The 27627-nt window shown below is 38.1% G+C and overlaps 1 protein-coding gene across 1 annotated transcript in view; it reads right to left on the reverse strand.

The window, feature by feature from the left end:
* gabrr2a (gamma-aminobutyric acid type A receptor subunit rho2a) overlaps window positions 1-25505 on the reverse strand; it is a 41672-nt gene extending 16167 nt beyond the window's left edge. Inside the window, exons 1-4 of the mRNA XM_026355784.1 lie at window positions 25384-25505; window positions 22785-22891; window positions 4682-4749; window positions 758-981 (exon numbers count right to left, since the gene is read on the reverse strand). Of these exons, the coding sequence (XP_026211569.1) occupies window positions 758-981; window positions 4682-4749; window positions 22785-22891; window positions 25384-25505 (521 nt within the window). The remainder of the gene's footprint in view (window positions 1-757; window positions 982-4681; window positions 4750-22784; window positions 22892-25383) is intronic.
* Between the last annotated feature and the right edge of the window lie 2122 nt (window positions 25506-27627).

Here is a 27627-nt window from a genome sequence, read left to right on the forward strand (position 1 = left end):
ATAAGGCCTCGTCATAAAAGCTTTGACGATACATACGAGACATTTTTTCGGGCTAATGCCTATTTAATACAATGTAGAATCTAGTATATGGTAGACTGCTTATTGTATTGCAAGCTATGTGTTTGAAATACTCTCTACTAGTATATGTATGTTTTCATGCATTTCTATCAGTTAAGAGAAGCATCAGCAAATTCTTGACTACATTTGAGGTTTGAAAGCCATGTAAGTGAACATAATGTTTGTCCTTTTGTCAAATAAACAGTATAGCAAATTTAAGTACAGAATTACCGTGAAATAAATATAGATCAAAAGTTATCTGGTGCTAAAAAACAGTGACGTTTGGGATAAAAAAAATATGGAGGATTCCTAAACATACAAAAACATTCTCAACTTTAAAATCCTCTGAGTGTCCACTCTACTTAATATGTTTGCAACAAATTTAATCTAACTCAGCATTTTGTAGAGTTTAGTAAAATGGACACTAATCCAAAGTATTTTTCTTGAGAAATGTGAAATGAACCATTTTCATGGCTAAACCTTATGTTCCATTAGCTCAGAGGTATGACTTACTATGATATCCACTGAAATCGGGTCATTATTTAAGTCATTTGTTAGACATTTATCCCATTTATGACTGCTATGTAAAAGGTCTACAAGGTATTCAATCTCAAAGGTTTCTACAACACAGCACAGATCCTGGGGCAGATCGACACATTGATCTTAATGTTAAATACTAAAATCCTGAAAAGCTACAGACCTTAGACTGTAGAGAACGTGTCCATCAGGGAAGACACGCAGCATGATGTTGTCAGTGGTAGTGTCATGGATGAAGGACCTCTTTGAATGGACAAAAAACACATCAGGGACCCAGATCTTCTTCACCAAACGACCATCAAATGTCATGCTCTTGTTGGTGCTGCTGGTGAATGACAGGCGCTCATCCTTCCAGTAGTGCCTTAGGTACAGAGTCATGGTGAAATCCTAGGGGAATTACACAGTGTGTAAGAAAGACTGTATTTGAGACTGTCTTATAAATAATCTAGATCAATGTTTGACGATAATACACTGTCCATAATACTCAATCCACAATCCAAAACTGAACTTTAGTGTGTAACAGACCCAGCATCATGAGTGGGCCCAGGATGGCCAGGCCCACCCAATCAGAAATGTGGTCCTTCTATAACGGATCAGTATTATTATTGATGCTATGATCAGTTAGTTCTCTAGTTGTTCTTATTACTAACATACTACTTTCAGGTGTGTGCCGTCTGCCTTTTCTTGTGGTAGTATTACATTGTTACCCTTTCTTCCCACATCCTATAGACCCTGTGTAATTAGCTCAGATTACCTCAGAGTAAATAAACCTATGATCTGTTTTGGTACCATTTAGTGGCAAAGTTGGCAAAATTTCCCCATGAACACTCAAAATAGAAATCTATCCAAACGTAGCTTTCTGGTTCAAGTGTTCTCAGAAAATAACTTTTAAAATTGTCAGTTGTTATTATTGTTGCTTTGTAAATAAAATCATATTTTCTTATATTTTATTGTGCTCTTTTACTTGCTTGATTAAGAAAGTCAGAAAATAGACATTTTGATTTAGAATTTCTGGGCTCACCTGTGAAAATAAAATGTCTACATACAGTGCCAAGAAAAGACAAAATGTGAACCTTTTGGAATTTCATAGTTTTAAATATAATGTGCCTAAAATAGCACAAACAAAATCTGACCCTTCACGTCTTTCTTAAGAACAACCATTATAACCTCGTAGTGCTAGTGGAAAAAGTTGTGAACCCTTGGAATTAATTACTGGTTGACCCCCCAATCGGCTATGGCAGTAGCTGTAGCTGTGGATCAGACCTGCACATCGTTCAGGAGGATGTTTTTTCTTTTTTTTTTATGTGTAGGTGTAATTAGTGTGTTGTTCGCTTGATGGGTGACCTATATTTATTGTAATATGGTCCAGTTTGCATATATATCAACAGCTTCAGGAATGCACAGGTGAAAGAGGGGACAGAGGGAGACAGAGGGGGACAAAGAGAAGGAGACAAACTTCTAAAAATAGTACAACCAGCATCAACAATACACACACAAATAAGAACAAATAATATTAATATAATACATCAATTCATTTTTTTTATTATTATTGTTATAAATAAAATAATAATAACAAGACAACCAATATTAACATTAAAATGATAGTAATGACATTAACCATAGCAAGTACTTATAATGACAACAGAAATAATAGTAATAATGAGCAGAGCACAGTGCTCATTCAGGAGGAATATTAGCTCATTCTTCCAGGCAGAACTCCTTTAGTGCTGTCATATTCTTTGGACGCCTCGTGTGTGGCTCTTTTTAAGTTGTTCCAAAACAGCTCTCTTGGGTTAAGAGCTGGGCTCTTTGTGGTGTGCTGCCATAGACACCCTTATTTTAAGGTACCCTTTTACCCAGACTTTGAAGCACATCTAGTAACCCCGGATTATTTCCTTAAAAAATAGCAACAACCAACCAGGCTTTAGAGCGAGTGAAATAGAGAAAATAGCTGGGAACAATTAATGTATATTGTAAGACAGTACAGTAGCTTTCCCCTCAGTTCATTATAAGCATTCATTTATTTGCTTTTAGCATGGTTTCAAGCAACTGACAGAAAGAAAAATACATTTCCAACAAATTACTACTTTGTAATTTATACTTTATGCTACTGCGTAAGAAAATGTCTCATTTATCAACAATATGTGAGGAAATTTCACAGTAACTTTTGACAAGCTTTTGTGTGTTTGTGACTTTTTTATTAGAGTGAGCAAGGAGTGGATGTGACGTATGGTTCCTCTGCCTCAGTGCTCCTGTTACTATTTGTGCACATTTAGAATTCAACCTTTGCTTAAGGCAAACTACTGATGTATATCCAAACTGTACTGTCTGTCCAAAACCTTCCAGTTACGAGTGAACTCACAACTGTCTTCTTGGAGTATAATAATATCCTCCAGTCACAGCAGTCAGGCTTTAGACCTGTTCATAGCACAACAACTGTTGTTGTGGATGTTGTTTTTTTATCAGTTTCTTTATAAAATCAACTGATAAAACAAAAACACTGTGCTGCGCTCTATGTACATCTAAAGCTTTTGATTCTATTGTGAGTATTGATAAGCTGCTATGTGGGTTTTTATGTTTCTGGCTCAAATCATATCTCTCTAGTAGAGTTCAAACTTTCGTCTCACATCTAGTTCCTAGAGGATAATTAGGGTAATTAGGCCCGCATATATGGGGTACATATATGGGTATTTTTCATCTCACACCACCACGACAGAGACGTTCTCTACATGCTGCTTTCAAAGAACTGCAGATCTCCCTGTTTAATTTAAAGCTTGTTTTAAACTCCAACAATAAACATACATCATGCTCTATATAGTGATGTAATTCATACAGTCCAGGATTATGAATATATAGGCATTTGTTAAACAGCAGATCGTTGTACTAAACTCATTAAATATGTGGCTGGAAAAACAAAGAAATCACATTGTATTCCTTTACAAAAATAGAGGTTATTTCTTCTTAGAAAGCAGAAAAAAAAACATTATAAAATCCATCACACTGTCTACTTTGGATTAAGAAGAATTTATGTATGCTCATCCTGCTGCTACTACCCACAAACCACAGGACGCTGTCGACTACAGTACAACTTGATTCATTGCCGCAGACAGCTATCATACTTACCACTGTGAACTTCCCTTCCTACAGAGGTGATGTTATAAACAGTTATTCTGCTCAGTAACAAAAATTTTGTGTTAAGTTGTAAGGTTTTGAACTCACCTCAAGGTAGAAAACTCAAACTGGTAAAAAAAAAAACAAACCCTCAATTCCTCTTCCAAAAGATTAACCAAACACACATAAATCCAAACATATTTAGCATTCTGTCACAAACCTAGATATCAACTTTAATTAGCATTTTAGCAAGAGCGGCCAAACCTGCGCCTACATCTAACATAATACTGCCAGACTCCCTTCAGTATTGAACTCCAGTGCTGAATCACACATTTTTCTACTTTCTCATTTATAGACTATAACGTATTTGCAGGAAGAACCTGGTGTGGAACATCAACCAGCACGAATCCTGGCAATACAGCGACTGACTGGGAGATAAGAATAGATCTCAACAAACAAGTAAAATTCCCACAAATTGTTGCTCAGCACTGGCACTGGATTTATGGAGTTCTATAGTGTAGGGCAACAAAACAATTGGAGCTACTACAGCTCAGGAGAAGTAGGTTAACCTTTTTCATTCTGGGAATAAAGCTTGTGGCAAACATCACCAAACAAACGGAGTCAACCTCCACTGACTATGACTAAAACGCAGCAACCTCTGGAACAACTCACTCAGCAGAGTGGGGCATTTAAATGTATTCTTTCTTATGCCCACCTGACATAAGAAAGCTCAGATGGGCCACCCTACAGCTGCAGAACAATCATAGTCACGGTTAGAAGAAACAACATTGCCAGTGCAATATCATCCCTACCTTTCTCTACAGATATTTCGACAATAATGTCACCTGACTTCCTCCTGTGCTCTATCTGCTACAATATTCTGCTTGCACAACCAACCACTGTAGTCAGTTTTATGGAACACAGTCTCAATCTTGTTTTGTCTGCAGTGTAGCAGATACGGATGATCCTCTCTTACCATGTCAACTTCAGAGATGCTGTCCAAGCTCTCCACCTGAACATCTACTCCAACAGGAATTGCAGGACCTGCCAAACAAAAGCATATCATAAACTAACAGTTTATATATAAACTGAAATATGCATATACATATACATACATAAAACACGTAAAGTGAATGAAGATACTGTTGCATGACACCTGCATTCATAACATGGCAAAAGAGGGGTGATAATCAGTAGAATTATATAGATAGAAAGAAAGCCAAGTGTTACAGATATATGTAATAGCTTTTGTTCAACCATTAATACTAACAGCTCATTAAATGGACAATGGTTTGTTTCCCAAAAATTATCTAGGCTTACTGATGAACAATCAGGTACGTATCTGCTCTAAGTGAATTTCTCCAATGCCAAATATAAATGTGTTTTTTTTTTTTTTTTTTTTTTTTTTTTTTTTTACAGAGAATAGATTTATATTTTTAAAAAGACATCTGTGACACCAGTTGTACTTACTTCCATGTGAACTCATGGGGACATTTGTCCCACTTCCTGAATGTACCGGTAATTTGACTTGTGTAGTGTGCATGAATTTGCTGCTGTGTCACTTAAGCACTGTATTTACAAGTCCACAGGAGTGGAACGAGTGAAAAACAAATATGTCTATGGGTGATTTTAAAAGAGGTAAACATGGTATAAAGATGTATTATTAGAACCAATAACTTTCAACTTCCCACAGAAATGTTTATCTCTGTGCTGAAACTGCTGCTATAATATCTTTTGTTGCATCATCATTGGGCCAAGTTGTTTTTTCTTCAAGCCTTTAATCTGTATATATAGGATATGACAGTATTCTATATATTATTATTACTTGTTTTCTTGTGGTCTTATTTCTCGTGTTTCATATTTCTTTACCATCTCTGTTATAATGTCAGTACATGTGAGCCTGTTACATTTAGTTATGTGTATAAACAAGTTACAAGAGCAGTCCTCTTTGCACAAGCTCAAGTTTTTGGTGAAGACTGAACTGAACGTATTGGTGAACATGAGCAGTAAAGGCTATTTTCACTTGATGCATGTGTGAAGCTTTCAGAGACCACACAGAGAGTGGGCCAGTTAGGGTTCAGAAGTGAATGGTCTATATCAATCACATATTTCAGCAAACACAAACTGCATAGATAAAGCTAAAGTGGAAGAGAGGTTTACAGGCGATTTGAACCACATTGCATCACATTTCTATACAGTCTGTAATCCAGAGAGATTAACAGAGATGCTAAATGCTAGATTAGAGTCACCAAAGCCCTTCAGATGAAGGCCTGTGGAGGGATCATCGTGTTTGGGATTATTCTTCACTTATTGGAACAATAGCATCAAGTGTGCTGCGTTTCTTGACACATAAGACTGAAGTGGTATTCTTCCTAATAAGTGACTTCCTCAGTTTGAAGTTAGCCATTCATCGAGCTCAGAGCAAGACTGAGATGGACAGAATGTAAGAGAAACGAATGTACATTCTCCTTTCAACAAAAAAAAAACAGTGAAGGATCAAAATTCTGGCCCACGTTAAACTGGTTTGTTGAAATCAGAACTCTCTACCTAGGTTGGCACTGTGAGTAAGGTAGGCATAGACACATGCTATGTGTTGTCAAAAATTGGCAAGTGTGAGTCAGTTCTTCTTACTCTACAACCTATGGTTACAACTGTATATTACCCACAGTTCCTCATTAAACCTTTCTCTGCACACAGCTATTAAATTTATATACACTCTTCATGGAAATGAACATAATTACAATATTGGGCTTGAAATGCTTTCTTTCAGCTGTTCTTCTTCTGAGAAAGAATGGCTATACAACATCCCTAACATAGGGAACCCCCAAGGCACTACAACATTTAATTTTGTGTGTGTTTGGGGAGGGGGGTTCCTGCAGGAAAAAGTATATATATATACATGCATATATGTTTTGTGACAGAATCTTCCACAGTGCAACAGAATGACAGTGACAGGACAATAAGAAAAAATAACAAATAATCAAAGAATAAAAATAGAACAGGTAGACAGGGAATAACAATATACAAGTTGCATTTGGCATTGCAATAGACAGTTTTGTATGTGCAGGTATATTATGTGCAAATTCGAAGTGTGAAAAATAACTGCGGAGCACGCCACGGAGGCAGCCATCAGTGGTGGCATCTAATTAGCCAATCAAATATCTAGTTTTCAAATTCCACCTTTAGCAGACACTCGTAGCAATAAACAGGGTTGTTACAGAATTGTGCTGGATTCATAGACAGTACAATTAGAACCAGCCTTTAACAACAGTTCACATATGTCTGAAATAGAGCTGACTGCACTAGTGTTTTGTATATCCGACTGGAACAAGTCCTTCTGCGGAGTCCTAATTACAGTACAAACAACTACAGCCTGGGGGAGTTTTAAAGTGACTAATTACACGGTTCAGACAGTAACATGCCGGTTTCATTTTACTGCTGACTCTGATCGACAGGTGTCAGAACAACAACACAACACAAACAAATACACTACATTCCTATAGAGAACAAAAGTGCTCCAGTACATTTACTGTTGCCATTATAATCATATATTCTCAATTATGAGAAGACACAATCTAATTGTGAGGCCACACTGACGAAGTCCATCGCAACAACAAACCTGCTGGGTTGAATTCATTTTGTGGCTAATTGGTGGATGTGTTTAACAGGTATGAGTTATGTGGGATAAATGCAGCTCCAGTACCGACCTTTGTGTTTTGCGTGTTTGAGAAATGGACCCGAAAGATGAAAAAGACACAGAGACACATGTTACATGTAACATGTTTAAGTGAAGCAAGTAAACAATGATCAGTGCTTTGAAATAGAAACTGTCTACTGAAAATAAGTCATTTCGTCCTGTCTTTATTCATCATGCTGTGCTGAACAGAGATCTCGTAGTAACGTTTATTTTAAAATGTTTTAAATTACCACTGTTGCTGCAATTTAGTTATTAAATGATCCTTAATAAATTCAATAATCACCAACACTTATGGTTAAAATTTTTGTTGACAAAATTAACACTGACTGGCAGCAAAAAAACAAACAAACAAACAAAAAATATATATAAACAAACATTGTGATCAAAACAGCTCCATTTTTAGCTCGTTGTGACTATACTTTCTACTACTGAACTTTCTTCCAGTAGGTTTCTTCTTTGTCCATGTGATCAGATGCAAACTTTAGTTGGGCATGAAGGTGTTGAGTTTGGAGCAGGAGGCAGCCTTTAGTCCATGGTGAAGGTAAACTGCCCTGACTGTAGACAGTGGCACTAGTGTTTGAGCAGCTTTCACTTCTTGGGCTATGCCTTACCATCTGAATGAATCTGTCGCTGTTTAAAAATGGCTTCAGGAGATGTTCCTGACTGTGTATGTCTACCATTCTCTTTTTCAGGAGTCAATCATAATCATTAATAGAATGTTAAGAGGTCTTGAGCTTGGAAATGTAAACATTTCTGAACTTTCAGTACCATTGACTTAATACAGTGGGTCCTCTATTAAAGTCCTCTAATAATAATAATGTAATAATGTATATGATTCTGTCCAAATAAAAACTGGCAATGTGTCAACATACACTGTTCAACGAACCACTAGGTGGTGTTAATGTTGTGGCTGATCAGCATATATACATCCTGATAGAGCAGCAACTCCAATGATTAAAAGAGTATAATATTCCCTTGGGGCCTGTTGTTGAGGATCAACTCGGTATTAATTAATGGTTTATCAGTAAGATTCAACAAACCCACATACTCTGTGATCTCAAATCTAATCAAGACAAGATGCCTCAGGATCTCTCTGATGCAGCTCAGCAGGTGACAGTGACAGATTGACGTTGTACACTTGTTTGAGGTAAGCAAAACATAGTTGGGCAAAAAAAAGAACTGAGTTTTTACTTGTTGGGAAAGTAGAGGTTCAATCAGTCAGAGTCAGGAGGAGCTGTGAGATGGAAAACAAAGGTGGATTTTTATTCTATATGTGTAACAAAAGAGTTACATGGTTACCAAAGAGGAGGAAGAATGTCAAATCTACTTTCAAAAGGTTTGTCATTCTGACATAATATATAACCTGTAAACAAAGTGAAAACATGGATGTCCAGTCAATTTATAGACTGAGGACTGGGCCAGTCTCTGGGCTTTGACATAACATAAATCCTACAAGAATACAAATGTCTGCTTCTGAAATTAAAGCTGTTAAAAAAGCCAGCTATCAATATAGTCAGCACGCATAATCACAACTAATGTGAGCACTGTTTGGCTCCTGTAAACTGTTCAGAAACTGTTCAAGTACTATAGGAGATGATTCATTCTATAATGGAAACCAATCAAAGGCAAAATGCAGCACAGTCTCCACTGTCTTTATTTAACTATTTACTATATTTAGAAGAGTTGTCATAAAAATGCAAACACAAACACATCTAAATTGCTGTCGTAAATTGATGCAGACATTGTAGGCTAAGTGTACATGGAGAGCTCTGTGGTGTACATTTATAGAAATAAATAAATAGGTAATCCTTCACAGAGGATCAGTACCATAATAATATTAGAATCATACACAATATTATCAACTAGGTACCCTGTTTCTATTATTAATATTATATCTATTTTAATCTGTATTCCTAAAAGCTGCTTTCTCTCAGATATATCTTAGGTATAAAGGTGTAGAGGTTTAGGTATTAGGCTGGCCAGAAAAGCACCATTGAGCACTGTTAGTGGTAACGCTAGTAAAGAAATGGGGACTCAAGTTTGCAACTTGACTTTACTCACACTTAAGTCACTCACATAAATAATAAAGACTTGACTTGCTTCTCCATAACTTAAGATTCAACTTAGACTCGAGATCTGAGACTCATGAACAATCTTCATTTGCAGTAATTTATTTAAAGAGATTGGTTCCCGCAATTGACATTTGTTGACAGTGGTTGCCTGATGGATCCTTAGGGAGATGCTATTGTGGTCTCTTCAATATAATCAAAGACATATTCTGATGAATGTTTTTGAGAATCACTTAGGTTTGCTTGTTTGATTGTTGCCTGTATGTCGTAACACAGGCAAAGCAGTCTGTAAAATGTAAATAGATATGATAGATGAATATAAATGTTAGAAATTCAAAACTTATTTTAGAAAGAAAGAACTAGAAAGAGAAGCTTCCTAATTTATTACCAGCTTTCTAACTTTGAAATTCCCTTCGCATGTCTGTGTATTTTAGTTGTGCAGCACCAACAGTGCAAAGACAGAAGAAGGTGAACAGTCAGGTAAGGTTTATTGTCATAATGCAGTACAAAGAGAGCTCATGGTGTTCCTCCTCTATGCAGACTGTTTCTAAAGCACTGTTTCTGTTGGCAGTTTCAATGGAAAGTTGCTTGAAATTTTGCCTAAATAAACAAACATCACCAGTCAATAGGTGTGTTTAAATCCACTTTAAAAATTATGATTAATATAAATAGATTGTAATAAAAAAGCACGAACTCCGCTGTAGCAGTTTGAGTTTATTGACAAATATGGTTCATCTTGACACAGATGCTTTATACTACAATTCTCCTTATTAATGCAGAGGGCCACATGAGCCAGAGCGCAGCACAGTTGCAGACAACACCATGATTGAATCAGGTGTGAATGAAAAATGAATGCAACTAAATAATTACACACACCTCTACATGTCTCCACATCAGACATGTGTTAGAACTTTTTCCCTGTCATACTGAAGACATTATATTTCCATGGCTCTTCAATCCTGTGCATTCTGACCTTAGTTCTGATTTTCCTAGGGTTTTACCAGAGCTTTGTGATTTGTATTTTTGTGTTTATTAATTTAATTTTCTTTTTGTTTTATAGCACAACTGCTGTATGCATTTGGTGGCGTGATGCTGCATTACATTAGTGGAGTAGTATTAGTAGAAGAATTTCTATTTCCATTAACTGTCTACAAAAACAAAAGACAAAAAAAAAAAAAAAAAAAAAACATGATAAAGAAGTGACGTTGTTGTACGATGTTGCAATGACTATAAAGTTTATCTTTATCTCTTATCTTATCTTTAATGTGGTATCTTTCAGATTTTACTTTTTTTTTTTTGCATATTTTTCACACCTAAATGATTCAAATCCTCAAACAGATTTTAATATCAAATACCTGTGCCGGAAAGCTGAATTAAATTACTGTAGTAGTAAGTACTTTGAATTATTGAAAAATAACAATGCATTGTTTTAAGGTGACATGCAGCAAACAACAGAGCACTTAAAACAACGATGAGACTTCATGAAGATTTCCAGTCATGATTAAGAGTACATTATAGTACAGAAACAGCACTGGTATGGGTCACTAACAATCTTTTTTTTTTGTATCAGACAATGGACTTCTCTCTATACTTGTCATGTTAGAAAAGTTTATTGGGCTTAAAGGAACAGCACAAGGCTGGTATAAATCATATCTACCAGATAGATTCCAGTTTGTGCATGGTAATGATGAGTCTTCCATGCACACAAAAGTTAGCTACGGAGTTCCACAGGGTGCTGTGCTTGGGCCAATTCTTTTTACTCTATTTATGTATCCCTTAGGCAATATTATTAGAAAACACTAAATTTCCATTGCTATGCAGATGATACCCAGCTTATATTTATATATATAACCAGAAGAAACTAATCAATTAATCAAACTTCAAGCATGCTTAAAAGACATAAAGGCCTGTTAACAAGACAGAGGTTATTTTGTTTGGTCCTAAAAATCTCAGAGACACTATGTCTAATTTGGTCTTTGCAACTTTTACTGGAGGTTTATTAAAATCTACAGTGCAACAGCTCCATGCCATAAACTAACCTCAGATAAAGGAAACTTTATTTGGTCTCCTGAAGCAGAGCAGGCTTTTGCCTGGTTAAAATTACTGTTCACAAAACATGCCACCATTAATCCATCTTGAGATATGAGGGGAATGAGAAATGTATTGGAGGGGTATGAGAAATGGGCCAACCAACGCCCTTCTCTGGAACCCCAGTATCATCTAGGAGCAGATATGGCTCTTTTTAAGTGCCAAATGCAAGTACATTTTCTGTTTGGCTTTTTCTGTAAAACTCACACAACTATCCACCACACTGGCAGGTAAATCTTGTAACAATGTTGTAATGTAATAAATCCCTGAGAGTCTCTACTGTGCTCTGCTTCTGTTATCTGTGTTTGAGATTAACACAAACACACATACATGGTAAGCTGTCAAAATATCCTGTCAGTCAAAAATCTGTTCGTGACTGGTACTCATCATCACTAAGCTAATCAAACAGCTGACTGGTATGTCTCTGGTACTGTCCACTAGGGATGGCAACTGGGATGGACATTTCCCACCTTCTTCTTATAGGTAAACTTATCACTTGCATTTGTGCATGGGTTTTACATTCAAAACAACTGCTGCTTCTGATGCACCAAACTCCTTAACATAGTAAAGTTGTGAGATCTGAAACAGACATAGAAACTGCAATACAAACATCCACAGACTGGTTACTAAGCACAGGTTGTCTTTTTTGTGAAGTGTTTTTCCAGAGGAACAGGAAATTAAACTGTCAGATTTTTGAACGGTGTTCTGTGACGTTGCCCAAAAGCTGTGTTTAAGTGATATTGATTGAGGTTTACATTTTTACAAGCTGATGTACAAAGTGATGCCTGCATTTCTTTTTGTCAGTTCTCACAGATATAGCGAATATATTTCTGTCTTCTACAACAGATCAAACAATGGCAATGTCATCATAACTGCTTTGTTGTACCACTGCAAATCTAAAAACAGTGTTTGTTTAAGGCTTATAAATGCTAATAGCCTTGCTACTTAGCCTTGGTTTGTTTTCCCCAGCACAAACGGGCAAACATGACAGCGACGGAAAAGACAACTCTGTCACATTTAATGTCCCCAACCACTCTCCTGTCCTCCCCACTTAGTTCCTTCATAATGTAGCATTCAATCAATGCATTGCTCAGAAAAGTATTGTATACACAAGAGTTTGACTCATAACTGCACTTAATTAACCATATTAGAGAGAGATCTACAGCTAAGATGTAGTTGTTTGGTTATTTAAAAGTGAGAGAGAGGCAGTGGCAGGTTCTTGTGTTTTTAACTTGTTAAAAACTTATACTGTCAATTTTATTTATAGCAAGACTGTGAATTGTGCCTTAATAGGCTGGGATTAACTGTTCTGCATACCCTGAGGCCATGAGATAACACAGTTTAGAGAGCAAAAAGCTTAAACACTTCAACTTTACTCAAACTCAGAACAAGTAAAAGTAAAGGGTAAAAGGCGACAGGCCTTGTTTCATTTGGATTAGCAACAGGCAGGCAGCATCCACAGATCAACACATCAAACAGGTTACCAGGCAGAAAAGCATAATGGAAAGTTCCAGCACAATACATAATTTGATGTAATGAATGGAACTGGGCTGTATAACAATATGCCAGTAATGAGGGAATGCAGAACAAGAGAGTAGGTGGGTATGGGGCAAGTGGGAGTGGCAGCAATGGCAGAAAAGTAGTGAATGTGCATAATGTGCAGTTTATTATTGATTGAAACAATTTCAAATTAGGCTACAAGGTAAAAAGACCTTGATCATCAGATACAAGAAGCAGTCAGCTGCCCCCTGCAGCAGGTAGATAAATGTCTGGGTATTAGCTGGCCACAGCAGGACACAGGCAGCCTGCTGTGTGACAATAGTTCTTTTAGATTACATAACATGGTGTATAAAAGCTTAATTCTATGCCCGTGACTATCGCAGCAGTAAAAAAAACACAACACATGTTGGTCTTTCTGGCAGAATCTGATTTAACAGAGACGGTGGATAACCCTAGTCAGATGACTGAGTTCAAAGTGGGAAGACAGCATACATAGTATAGGTCTTTCCTAATTGAACACTGTATTTCTGAGAACTTGATACGGATGAGTAGCCTTCATTCTACACCTAGTCCTTGCTTGGGCCTCTCTTGTACATGTATTATATACATTCAAGTCACTGTGCTAACTGTCCAGATACCCTCTAAAGGAATACATGGTGACCATGTCTAACTCTAATTTTAGAACACTGAACCAAATTTTTAAGGTATTTCCCAAATCCTCACAGACACTTTTTACACAGAAACTCCGTGTAAGGGTTTAGTAAAAACTGCTGTACTGATAAGAAAGTGGCCCCTTCAAGTCTCCCCAGTGTGTAGTGTTAAGTCTGATCACATTACACATTTCTTAAACAAAGTTTAAAATAACTGTAATCGTTATCATATTGAACAACAGCTGAACTCAACACTACCTCTAAAAGCAGCTCAAAGAAGGGTCAGCAAAGACCACCCACATGAGAATGGTACCTTTTATACGAAACAAGGCGGCTTATTGGCCTGACGAACCTGCCTTGATAGGACAGTGAAGAAAGGGCTAAACTGTCAAACACAACCCTGTTCAGTCCAGAAAAGGTATAGTTTGAGTCAATTCAGCTGGGATAATCATTTGGTGACTGAAATGATGTTGTCTAATATGCTTTATTAAAGGAAGGCATACAAAATTATTTTTTTGAGGGAAAAAAGTAATGTGATGATGTTATTAACTACAAAAAAATATATATTTATTAAATATAAAGAAAAATGTAAATCAGTAAATATATTGCTTCTTTGGAAGATATCTTCATTTCCTGTTGCCATCTTTCATTATCTGGATTGTGTTTATGATGCTAAACACCTAAAAGATGATTGTGAAATACCTTCAGAATTTGGGTGAATGTTGTAAAAACAACTCTATGGAGTTCTATAGAGAAAACAGTTGCTTTATGTTCCTCAGATGTATACATGAGAGGCATATGTAACTATAATACACAAAGATCAATCATCATATCGGGCAGAAATATGAATGACAGAACATCAAAGTATCTTTAGCAGCAGTAGATGTACTTTTACAGTCACTTTTTAGCCTCATCTCTTTTCTGTATCTGTTCTTTAGTTGGGACAAAGTGTCATTTGCTGCGTAACAGCTGTCTGATGGCGTAACAGATTGGTGCCTGTGCTAATCTAAGCTGTAAGCAGGAAGAACCACCGCCAGCTTAATCTGCTCATCACTGCTGGAGTGGGGCCTGCCATGCAGCTAGACGCAGCTAGGCTAAGCTAACACTGCATGCAAGTTGAATAGCACTGGGCATAGCTAGCGGCTAAAGCCAGACTCCAGTCACCTCAAATTAAGCCGACATCTCCAGATGGTATCTGGGTGATACTGACCCATCCATCACTGAGCGATGCTTAAATCTTTATCTACAAAACAGGAAACAAAAACTGTGGTGATGATTGCAACGTTCCCCTGAGCTCAGACACGAGGATGGGATGTCACTTTGGTTCTTAGGGATAAAGCAAATTTAAAGTTTCTGCCACTGATGACAATTCATAAGCTGGGCCTCTTCGCGTCCCAACACCTAAATCTTTCAACTAAATAGCAGCATTTAATTTGGGTTGAAATAATAAAGCAGGAGTTAGCCTGAATCAATGGATGATTGCAGTTTCCTTTGATGTAGCGAGCTTGATACAATCTTCTAATTGAATCGCTACAGTTCTGACATCAAGCTACAGAGCAGCAGTCACAGCCCTGATGTTTGGTGGATATAATGCCATGTTATTTTAGGACTTGTGGCAGATGATATTCAATCACAGCATTTATAATATGAGTTTTAAGCGCCTCTAAATGGAATATAAAATTGTTATGGCTTTCTGCGCATTTCAGTCATGCATCAATGGCCCTATAACCTCTTCATCAAGACTAAAAGATTAGAAACTGCTCAGTGGCAAAGCTCCCAGAATAAATGTGTGGATGAAGGGGCAGCAGGGAATCGCTGGCAAAGACCTAGAGCTCTGCGGAATTTCTCTGGATAAATGAAGAACAAAAAAGTGCTTAATTTTTATGTGGCAGTTTTACCTTCTTTTAAAGCCTTTCCTTAAGGTCAAGTCTGTCAGTTATTGTCATGATAATCTCCACTGTCCCTAGGCCTTCAATTATAAATTAATACTGCGTCAAAAAGCTGCTTTAATAGATTTATGGACCCGTGGGGTTAATGGGGACAAGCTGAAAGGAGATCATCTGACATATCATCATAAAAAGTTGTTAGAGAGCACAGCAGTAGAAGGGGAACTTTTGAGCTCCCTTTCACAAGTGATTTGACTCTATATGTGTATGTGTCTGTGTGAGCATGTGCATGTATATGAATGTTTTTATATATGTATATGTTTGCATAAAGTTAAGGTTTCTTCATTGTAGTGCCCTTTAAAGTCTTTAAAGTCCTAGAAAACCTCAATTGCTCACACAGTGACACATCAAAGCCAGACTGAAGATTGCCCGTGAACATTTGAAACATCGGGATACGTTTTTTGGAAATCTGTCTTCTCATAGGTTCACATGATGGTGGGAGCATAACGCTTCAGGGCTGTTTTGCTGCTTCAGGCACTAGGAAACGTGTTTGGGTGAATGGGATCACAAAAAAAACAAAAACTTTTGTTTACAGTTTGAAGCATAATGTACAGAAATGCTGCCACTCCAGCTTTAGGTCACCACTGAGCCTTCCAGCAAGACAATCATCCAAATCATAGATTCAAGTTACTTTTGATACATTTATTGACGGACACTAATGATTTATCTTCCTGGAAGACAATGTGCTCTGTACATGCAGCATCAGTCCCTCCTATGTCGCTCCTGCTGATATTTCCTTCTTTCTAGGTGCTTTGGTGAGGATTTTACTCTGGTAAGCACAGGTTAGTGGTACCTTGACTTTCATGTGGTGCATGTAGATTACCCTAGATTACCCTGTGAGCCCTAGTACAAAATCCACATAATGTCCAAGTGAGCTTGTGTGAACACAGTACAGCAGGTAATAGTCCACAGTATTCACAGCAAGTGAAGGGGCATTTCCTTTCAGCTCAGCACAACATCAGAAAGTTTAGGAATTAAAAAGCAGGTTTTCTGGTGTTGGCTGGTGCTTCTTTCCTTGAGGAAATCAGAGTTATAAAAATAATGCATTGTTTCTAATCACGTGATTTGGTCTGCAGATGCACTGTAAACAAAACGCAATTGGTTCCTCCTGCACTCTCTACACAGGGACCACCCACACCCTGAAATCAAACTGAATAAGAATGTATGCTATCCAGGCTTTCTCCTGCAGTGTGCTGCATGTGTACTGCATGTGTGACTGCACAAGTCCTCGCAATTTCCAGACCTGACCCTCCGGAGATAGTCCAGGGTGCATATGTGAATACAGCTTTAGAGTTCTTGTGAAGTCACTGAGTCGTTACCACTTGATGGTCAACCTGTGGGTTGGTTTTCCACCTGGCTTTCAAGTGTGCCACTGTGACCACCTCAAATACAGCTTGAACTGACTGGGTAGTGTTGAAAGAATGCATTGTAAGTAGGTCATGACACAAACTGTTAAGGTAAAGACACTTATCACAGGGTCTCAAGTGGTTCATCGATTCATATTCTATGTTTTCAGATATTTACCAACTTCAGACAAACCCGCATTCGTTGAATCCAGCAGTTTACAGGAATGGATTACATACTGTGTTAAAGCAATAGGCTGCACAAAACAACTCCACCTCTGACTTTGTGACCTCGGTTAAATCCATAGCGCTGCTAAGCCAGCACATTTTCTGAAAAGCACACAGTCGCTTTGGTGTACAGTTAACAGATCACAACATGACTCGTTTCAAGGACATACATCAAATGATCTGGCAGACAGGGTTTCTCTCTCTTCCCCTTCTGCATGGATTAACAACAAGCTTAATGTGCTATTTTACCATGGATTAGGAGCAGTAATACACCCCGTGCACCCCCTCTGTCCACCAAAAGATGCTTGGCATCTGAATTTGATCCAGATCTTTATGAATGTCTATGTATACAACCATGTGTATACGTAATGCTCTTATAATGCATATATTATATACAGTTTTACTAGTGTGATCAGAGATTATCTAGGATTGAAGTTACAAACTGGGGGTGTGAGATTTAAAAGACACAAGTATGGTGGAAGAAAGTGGTTCCATTGAAACTATTCTGTTATATTATGGGAAATGGATCAAGTGATTTTGGGGGTTTGATCAACATTAACAAGTGACTACATTAGTAGCCTCTGACTGAGTTGAACCATTTTCTCAAAAAACATGATTCTTGTGAGAGCATTGCGTGATCCATAACTATGGAAATGCAATGCTTGATTGCTAGAGAATCTCTTTAATTGAAATTCCCTTTGATATTGAGTATATTCAAATCCTAAGAGTCCTGAGGATGGAGCTATTCATTATCCACTGTCTTCCACTTTAATCCTGACCAAGATGTCTTGACAACCACTGTCCAGATATTATGATTTTTTTTTGTATTATTCATGGCTCACTTAAGAAAGATCTACCGCCCTATTTTTCAGTCAGTCGATATTATAAATCATTGCCAAGAGTACCTCTAATTTTTATGCTCCAAGGAGGATAATGCTTATTTATGGAGAAGAAAGGATGCAGTATGCTCACACACACACACAAAAACAATAATTGAATCAATAGAGGCAAACAAATGTTAGTTTAAAACATGTCCGATCATCTAAATGCTTGTTTTATGGTGGATTCTATGGCTGTACTGGAAATAGATCTTAAGATCACTTCACTTTCATGGAGCTGTCATGTCATCCATCTTTAGCACTTTAGATATTCAATGCAATAAAATAAAAACAGCTCTGTTTTATGGCCATTACACAGAAACTACCACTAGTGTTTCAAGGTTACTACTGCACTTCTTGGTGTCTGGTTTCCACATTTTTACCCATGTGTTTGTGGCCACCTAATTATAAATCAGTTATAAAATATATCCTTGATATAGCCACTGCTTATAAAACTATTACATTTTATTTTATTATTATTACCCCACTTTTACGTCATCGATACAAAGCTGTAAAGTGTTACCAATATTCTTTTATTACATGCAACCTGATGTTTTAACCCACAGGGTCTGAGCCAGATATTGATTTGCCTCTGTGAAGGAGATGTGTGGGTGAATTTTTAATTTTTAGCATCTTTATAGGATGCAGCTAAGTCAGTAATTTACTTATCTGTTTTAGATTAAAAGCTATGTTAGTATTATTTAATATAAAGAACATACACATGGGGAAACACTGCAAATGTGTAGGGGGGAAGGGTGGAGTATGAGACTCTTTATACTAATATGACTAGAGCTGTGTATCCTCTGCTGGGACTCTGTGTCTGTACCCAGTCTATTTTTGGTCCCACTTCCACTGTGACCTCCTGCTTCACACTCTTCCTTTCTTCAAAGTAACAATTGCATTAACGTGGGAAACACAAACTCTCTTAATGCGCCCAATCTTCTGCGCCCAACAAGGTATTTTCAGAGGAAGAAGCTGAGTTAAAAGAGGACACATTCCTTTCCCATCCTTTTTCAGATCAGAGATGTATCTTAGTATGCGAATATCTCTATGAAAGCTCAGTTGAGTTTTGAGCAGATCCTACAAGTTTCATCTGATTGCTCAAACGAGACACAAGAGGCATACACTTCTAAGCATATCAACAAAGACCTAGCCTTGAGCTACTTTCTGACACATCCCAATGATAAAACACTACTATCTTTAGATTTCACACATGCCTTGAAAAGATATTAAGACATGCAGCTTGAGCACAAGTGTATAAAACATCTTGTAAACTGTGGCCTTTAGATCACACATGGAACGACTCTGGTGGGTTGTTTTAAAAGCTTTATAACTTCACAAACCACTCTTTAAATGCTTAAGCAACTGCTGCAATGAGAAATTCATCTTAAAAACCCAGTGTGCGAGATTGGAGATATTATCAACCTGAATATCTGTTCAGTGAAGTCCCAAACTGGTGACGGAGAAGGATTAATGTGAAGGGTGTGGGCTAGAGATGCTTCGTACTTTGAGATGATTCCAGAAGAGGGATGGATACTTGAAATTGGTATAACATCAAAGAGCCCTACATATCAGAGGTTCTGGACACCAAAGACCAATCAATTATGAGACATGAGGGCAGGCGGAAGTGCTGACATGCAATTGCTTTTTCAAGCTTGAGGGAGGATGGATGACACTTCACTTCACAACCAAATACTTCTCTCTTTCCTCTATCCCTGACTTCATGAAAATTATTTGTAGTTCTAGGCTTCACATCCAACACATGGTTAATGTGGCACAGCGTTTCCGTATAAAGTTTAGTTTAGTTTACTTCACAGGGAGTACTAATCTGCCTGGGAGTATAATGTAATGTCTTCTTCAGCTCTGCAGGGACTTTGTTAAGTATGATGGAAGGAAACAATCCTGATGACGATGTTATAGCTGTGTCATATGGAGTAGTGTGCAAACGTTTTAGGCACTTGAAATGTTTAGTGCTATACACCACACAGTGCAATCAGGAGGCGTCTGATTGGTCCCATATACAGCCTGCAGTACAACAACTAGCTCAAACAGTCAGAGTCATAAAGAACTAGAGTATGCACAGAGACAAGAAGAACAAGGAGTCCTGCAACAGATGGTGTGGCCCCCCACAGAGCCCTGATCTCAACATCATGAACTCAGTCTGGGATTACATGAAGAGGCAGAATACACTCAATTTAGACAATTTAGTTCTCCATGATGCTTAGAGCAACATACAGTATTAGCAGTAGACTACCAGCCAACCTATGCACTATTTAGTGCTGTTGCTGTGATTTTAGTTTTGTTATTTTTATTTGCTAAGTGATTTATAAACCCACCATACAGATTATTTCTCTGTTCATTGACTGAATAATCAGTTGTTTTAGTGCACATTGTCATACATTATTTTTTATACAAAGTCAGAGCATATACAAACATTTTAAATATTCGCTCAGAGATATTTTAAAGTGCAAAAAGATGCCAGTGCTCAGATGCCAGTAATCATTGAGAAACAATGAAATGGTGACTTCTTATTGTAAATTGCCTTGAATAAATCTTCAGCATTTCTGTCATTTTCCTTTTCACTGCTAATCAAACATTTGGGTAATGCTGCATTTTAGATCATTGGTTTTGCAATGTAATAATAATGACATTCTACTCTGTAATTTCTGTAACTGAGAATCTTTTATGAATAAAAATAATCTGTAAAATAAAAGGATGTGTCCTGATCTGATCTGGAGAACTCATATCAGCACAGATCCAAGCATATTTTAAAGAATTAGTTTTAGATAAAGCCACTGAAAATCCCTAAATGTGTTTTGTCTCAGACTGCTGGTGTTGCAGCTTCATGCTCTCCTGTGCACCATTCTGCTGCACTGGAGAGTATGAAGTATGAGCTGGTTGCATTGGATACTACAGTCAGTGCTGTGCACGTCAACCTAATCTGACGCAGTAAATTGCTGTTTGTGTGGCGCTATTCTCATTATCATTGGCTTTTTGTGTTGTCTGTCAAAACAAAGATGGAATGGGTTCCATTAAAGTTACATTGACCATGTCTTAAAGTTCTATTAAGGAAAGGTTTTTGCTGATGCTGCATTTTCTAGTCAAAATATTGCCAGAGGCAGGTTGTTCCAGGTGTCATTAACAAATATTTTTTGTATCTTTTGTGTCTGTGTAGACTGTAGATATGTATTTGAGAATATGCTGCAGGCTGTATCTCTGACATTGTAATGATTATAATCAAATATTTTACAAACTTAGTCATTTTGAACCATGGCACCCAGTATTTTGATCTCGTGGCTACTGAAAAGTATAATGTGTCAGATTAAGTAACACCTAATTTCAAAGTCAAATACATTTTTAATGAGATTTTGTAAGTGGATGTAGGATTAAGTTAAAAGTTAAAAGGTTCTGCATTTGCAATCCCAGCATTTGTGAAAATGTAGCTTTTGTGCAGTTTTTCTCAACATGAGTCTGTTTTTTGTCAGACCACACCTGATGATCTTGATTGAGGGAGAAGAGGTGCAGCTTTGCCTATGTTTTGCAGATTTCATTTTGGATACTTAGTCCCCTCTTGGTGCAAACACAAACACAGTGCAATTTCCATGCCATCACTTGGCACCAGCATCCACAGGCAGGAATTGCTCCAGAATAAAAAAAAACAACAACTTTTCATTAGAAGCACAAAAAAAAGAACATAATTTCTACACTTGAGATAATGGTAAAAGCTCAATGTAAACCGACCTTTCTTGGACAGACTCTCTCCATTACTACAAGACCTGACCTATGATTAACTATAGGCTTAGAGCTGCTGCTCGACAGTGAAGGCTAAAACCCAGAGAGCAGGATACTGTCAGCATGCACAATGGTATATGATAACAATTCATTTAAAAATGACTAAATGCTGACAGTACAAATGCTGAAACAAATCCAAACTTTCAGTGTATAAAGAACACTTCTTTACGGTCAGATTCAACTCATTGTAGCTCTCTAACATCCTGCTGACTTAACTATACCCATACTTATAATTTTAGTGTTGTTAACCCTTGAACTTCCCATCCTTCATAGATATTAACTTTCTCTCAGAGACCTGCTGCTTTTAAAGGGGTAGAGAGGAACTGGTGTGATTGGTCATTATTGACTCCTCCCCCAGATGCAACTGCTCATAAAGCATTAATTCAGCTATAACGTAGTCTGTATTTCACATGGTTGAACCTTGTAACTCTAACGTAAAAAGAAGATTTTTAAAGATTTGTACACAGGAAGCATGCTGTCATAATTTAGATAATGATTTATGGATGACCATATTGACCATATTGCAAAGTCCTCATAAGTGAACAGTGTTGAGAAAACTGATAAGCAACTAAGCAATTTTCTTTTATTAATTTTTTATTTTGACCTATCCCGTGGTTGGAATCACACCAGCAGATCATGGTCTGTGCAGAAATTTGGCACAGAGCTAGGGACCGCCACCACTGACTTGTGCAGCCACAGTGGCTCGGGTCTTTGAAGAGTGTGGGGATTCAGTGTCTTGTCCAGGAACACCAACTGAACAACTGCCAGCCCTGAGCAATTAGTCAACGTGGTGTCAAAAAAGCAGCTAGTAAGTAGAACTTGAGTTTGTGTCTCTGAAGATTAAGAGAAACAAAGCTTAAACCCCTGAACAGGCTTTTTCACACCTACCTCCAAACGCTGGCCTCATGGTGAAGTCATGATCATCTACTTTGAGCAGATGCTCTGTCTTCAATTTGCGAGACTTGGTAACATCTGGAGGCTTCTTTGTAAGGGAGCTAAAGGAAAAGGACAAGCAGTGTGAGAGGGTAGCTGACTGAAAGACTCGACTGAAACACCATGCTCAGCAGTAAAGAATAACAAGTCAGTCACATCCAACTAATCACATCCATCCTGTTTTTATTTTCTCACCGTCAGTGTGAGTGTAAGTGTTAACATCTGCATTCCGAGGGTCACACAGCAATAACAAAAACCATCAGGTAAGGAACGAAAGAAAAAGAAAATCCAGTGTGTTTTAGAAATGTTGCTATCCATATTGTGTCCCCGACTGCAGATGTGCCACTCCTATTATACAAAGGTTTGCGTGACCTTGACTGAACACAATGTAATGCTGAGATAATTGTGACTTTGTATAGTGTGTGGGAGTGTGTGCATGTGTGTATATGTGTGTGTATGTGTGTGTACATGATAGGGATGGTGGTGAGGCTGAAACAAACATGTATTTATTTATTAATGTTGACCAGTCTGCTAAGGTTAGGACATTGGAAGTGAGCAAACTTGTCTCTCATGCCAAATTTAGTCATGCAACACAGACAACAATATACTGTATATCATTACCCTGATGTGACCTATAAGAGTGTCTCCTGAAAATAGCATAACAGACCTTTGTCATCATGAAAATGACTGATCCATCCATCCAACCTCCTGTCTGTCTCCTAAAAAAGAAGTTTCTATGCAGCTAAACAGGAAACGTGATTACATTTTTGTTTGTTGTGATGTAGACACAACATATTTTTTTGATTGGATGCAGAATTTCATTTATTAACAGTGAGCAGTGAGTCCAAAGGAGGTGGATGGAGGGTGTTTATTAGGACAAAATGCAGATCTAAATTCAGAATCACAGTATCACATTGGGTTTAAGCAATTTAGTTAGGGTTAGATAAAGTTTGCGCTTCTGTTCAATGAAGATGCTGTGTTTGAGGTTACTGCTACATTTTTATTTATTAAGTCAACCCAGTATTTTCCCGACCTTAACCCAGCGCTGTGAGTGACTGAACCCAATCCTGAAAAACTTTGTAGTAACAAAGCTGAATGTTGTACTGAAGGACAGGATATGTGGGCAGAAAAGAAAACTAGTTATTTTGGTGGACAGATTCTGTTGTCTGAACACTTACTTTGTCCTTTATCAACATATCTGAAACTTGCCATTTATGTTAATAGTTAACATTATCCTCATTATGTCTAGTTTAATGTGATCCATTTGCAATCCATAGAAATGTATTTATGATTGCACTGCAAGATAGCTTGAGAGTTGAAATTATGTTGCATTACATCAACTGAGAAGTCGAAATTTCTAGATCCACCTGGAACAGTGCTGTAGAATAAGCAGCTGAAGAGGTTGTGAGTCATTGTATTCTAAAAAGAATCATATTTGCATGTTGTCTGCTCTGTTTTCTTTTGTGTGCTTCATGTTGATTCCACTTTTGCTCTTTACAGGCACTAATCACAATTCACACAGCTGCTAGACAACTGTGTCTGGTTAACAAACTGTAAATTCTGGTTGTTTAGGGCATTTGAACAAATGGTGGATTGTTGTTGTTTTTTTGTTTTTTTGGGGGGGAACAGTGTTCAACAGTCCATCAGATTGTCCTTCTGAACACACAACTCCTCCTGATGAGCAGTTCTATGCCTTCCAGGCACTTTCCCCTCCATCAGTGTATCGAATGTTTGGCAGAGCACTTAACACTAATAACTGAAGTCCAATTCCCATTTAAAATGCAATACATGCTGTCATATATTGTCTCATTTTAACCTCTTGCAGGTCTTGTAAATTCACAATGTGCGTCACTGGAAGCAGACTCGCAGGGAGGGTCACGGCGAGCCCCTCCTCACTGAACCTCTGTGCAAACCTTTACCAATAACACAATTTTAGGGCCTGAATAATACAGAGCCACATCAAAAAAAGTTACGATTCAAACTGCGTCTGTGGCTTCACAACCTTTTGATAAGACAAGCACTCGGTTTCAGAGAGATGCTGATGAAGGTTTCCATTTGTGCAGATATTGGACTGTGCCACACTAACTGGTATTTTACCAGGACTCACTGATTTAAATGGATTGCACAGTTTAATAGGACACTAGTCAGTTTCACATTTTACCCAACATAATCTACACAATGCTCTTTCAGTGTTTGAGAGACAGAGCAAGTGTTCACTGTGGCTTGGCTCAGTGTGAACATTGCTTTGATTTGTTTTTCTTTTTGAAATTGTAAATTTAAATATTTCTTTTTAAATAAAGGAAAATAAATTGAAATAAAAAAAGTAATTTATTTTAAATAACAGGACAAGTGATCCATGAGCTCCAGGACACTTAATCATTTAAACCTATTGTTCCCCAGACCCCAGTTAAATAACAGTATCCACAAACATTATTATCTAGTGACAGTTCAGTTCTAAATGTAATGTTTATCTGTCATCTCTTTCATATCCACCCAGTCCTCTGCATTTCCACAGATTTCTACAGCCTTGATTTTGGTCGTCTAATGCACTTACGTGCCATGCTTTTCCGTTTCCACGGTACCGGTCCATCTTCGCACCCGGTGCCCGTGCTTACGGCATTCACCGCTGACGAGCAGACACAGAAGTAAAAGAAGAGGTTTGGTCAAATAAGGCATGTTGTTGGCGCAAATCCACAGGTGAGTGCCTTGAAAGCTCCTTCCAGTCGGTTCATTCCAGCAGGGCTCCGCCGGCAGCGCATGGTTCTCGGCGCAGGATGGACGCGTCCTCGGTCATGGCATCGGGCTCTGTGCCGCGCGAGGCAGCGGGAGAGGAACGTGTGTGCACGCGCTGCTGTTCACTGTCTGCACTTCTCCCCTCACGAGACAGAGAGAGAGAGAGAGAGAGAGAGAAAGAGAGAGAGAGAGGATGAACATCTGTATCCTACATGCTCCTGGGGAAAATAAACACACACACGCACACACACAGTGGCACACTCATAGGGATTATTTGCAGCCTGGCATGACACAACTAGAGAGGCAGATTATTCCTCCCGCTTGTAAAGAAAAGCTTCATCACAGAAATCACGTTTAACTCAATGCATGGACGTGAAGGAGCTGTTTAACTTCCTCCATGCTGACTTGGTGCAGGCTCAGAGAAAGCATGCGTGGCAGATGTGGCAGAATCCTCCATCAGTCATACTGTCTGATTTAATGTTTAATGATTCATTCACAGCACAATCACAGAACAACCCTACAAACATGAAGCCGCAAACACAGAGTACAGTTTAGGTGCATTTGTGTATTGGATCACACTCTATATCAGCTGATATCTAAGACATTTAACAAATTCAAAAGTGCTTACAGAATAACCTGGCAACCTGTATTCTTCATATTGTCAGCAAGTGAGTCTCTCAAAACAGGAGGAACAGCACATTTGATGTGTAGAATGTGGAATTCCTTAGGTCAGTTTCTAGATTTAGAGTTTTATTATCACATGTACAAGATAAACATTACAGTCCTCACTGGTGTTATGCAATTTGTGAGTACATGATGACATGTAATTTGTACTGAAGTCATAAAACTGTGTGCGTGTGTGTGTGTGTGTGTGTGGCCCCCTAGCAGCAAGGGGTTTTGTAGAATCAGCAGTTGTGTTGTTTAATTGTCAGAAGGTAGCTCTTTTAATGATAGTTCCTCGTGGCATGATCAGCACACCTCTGTGTCACTCATTCGTCTATATTACGCCCTCTGTCTCTGTAAGTTTCCCCTTGGATCCGTCTTGCATTTCGGTACAACCTAAAAGGGCCCACTCTGGACCCTCGCCCCCTCTGCACTGAGCCATCAGCTCCGTGTCTGGCTGTGCAGAACATGGTCAAGTGTAGCAGACAGCAGACCACTATAATGATAACAACATATTAACCCCCCCAGTCCGTCTTCTGGAGCCACCGCTGAGGTGTGCTGTTGTACTCCTTACATCATTTTTATTTTAAACTTTAAACCATTAAAGCTGGAGTCCTACAGTGCAGTGCCTCTTTCAACAGAATCTATAGGAGCATTCAAAGCAGATTAATATATATAAAAAAAGCTGTCAAGCACATTTCTGTTCTAGATCATTTAACAATCGTAACCTCTTTCTTAATCTTGACATAATGTGCTGTATCGCTGTGGTCACTTGACATTTTTGAGTTGAACAGATTCAATGTCAGATTTCAGCATGAAACCACACTGATCATCATCAGCAGCACTATCATACTTGCTCAACCTGACTAATTTACTCTCTTTACCTCTGTGGACATGAACACAGCTTGTTTCAAGACAGAGAAACAAACCTCTGTGTTCTCTTCACTGGTTTTAAAGTAGTCTGGTAGGTGGCTGCATCTCACTGAAGGTGTCTCGTCCTCAGCACTGGATTAGTTGAGTGGATTAAACCCTGTCTGCAGAGATAAACTTTGCTGTTTTCTCTATTTTATTCACCATCATTGGACAACAATGGTCCAGCTGAATGTTAGTGCTGCAGTTTTTCTACGGTCTAAGGTCTGATGTGATATATAATATATGGTGTTGGTTAATTCAATGTGTTGTTTTGCAACGTACCTTGATGACACCACTACGACATTCAGTATCTTTTTCAAGGGCACTTTAACATGTGGCCCTGAGGAACCAGGACACTCCAGTTCATGGATGACTGCTCTTCCAACTGAGTCACCACAGATGTGCTTTCTACCTCAGCATCTTTAAGAAGGGAGATCGCACTGGTCAGTTGCCAACTTACTGCAACAGACAATTTGCAGTAAGGATACAG

This window comes from Anabas testudineus, chromosome 12, assembly GCF_900324465.2.
Source record: "Anabas testudineus chromosome 12, fAnaTes1.2, whole genome shotgun sequence".
Classification (NCBI taxonomy): domain Eukaryota; kingdom Metazoa; phylum Chordata; class Actinopteri; order Anabantiformes; family Anabantidae; genus Anabas; species Anabas testudineus.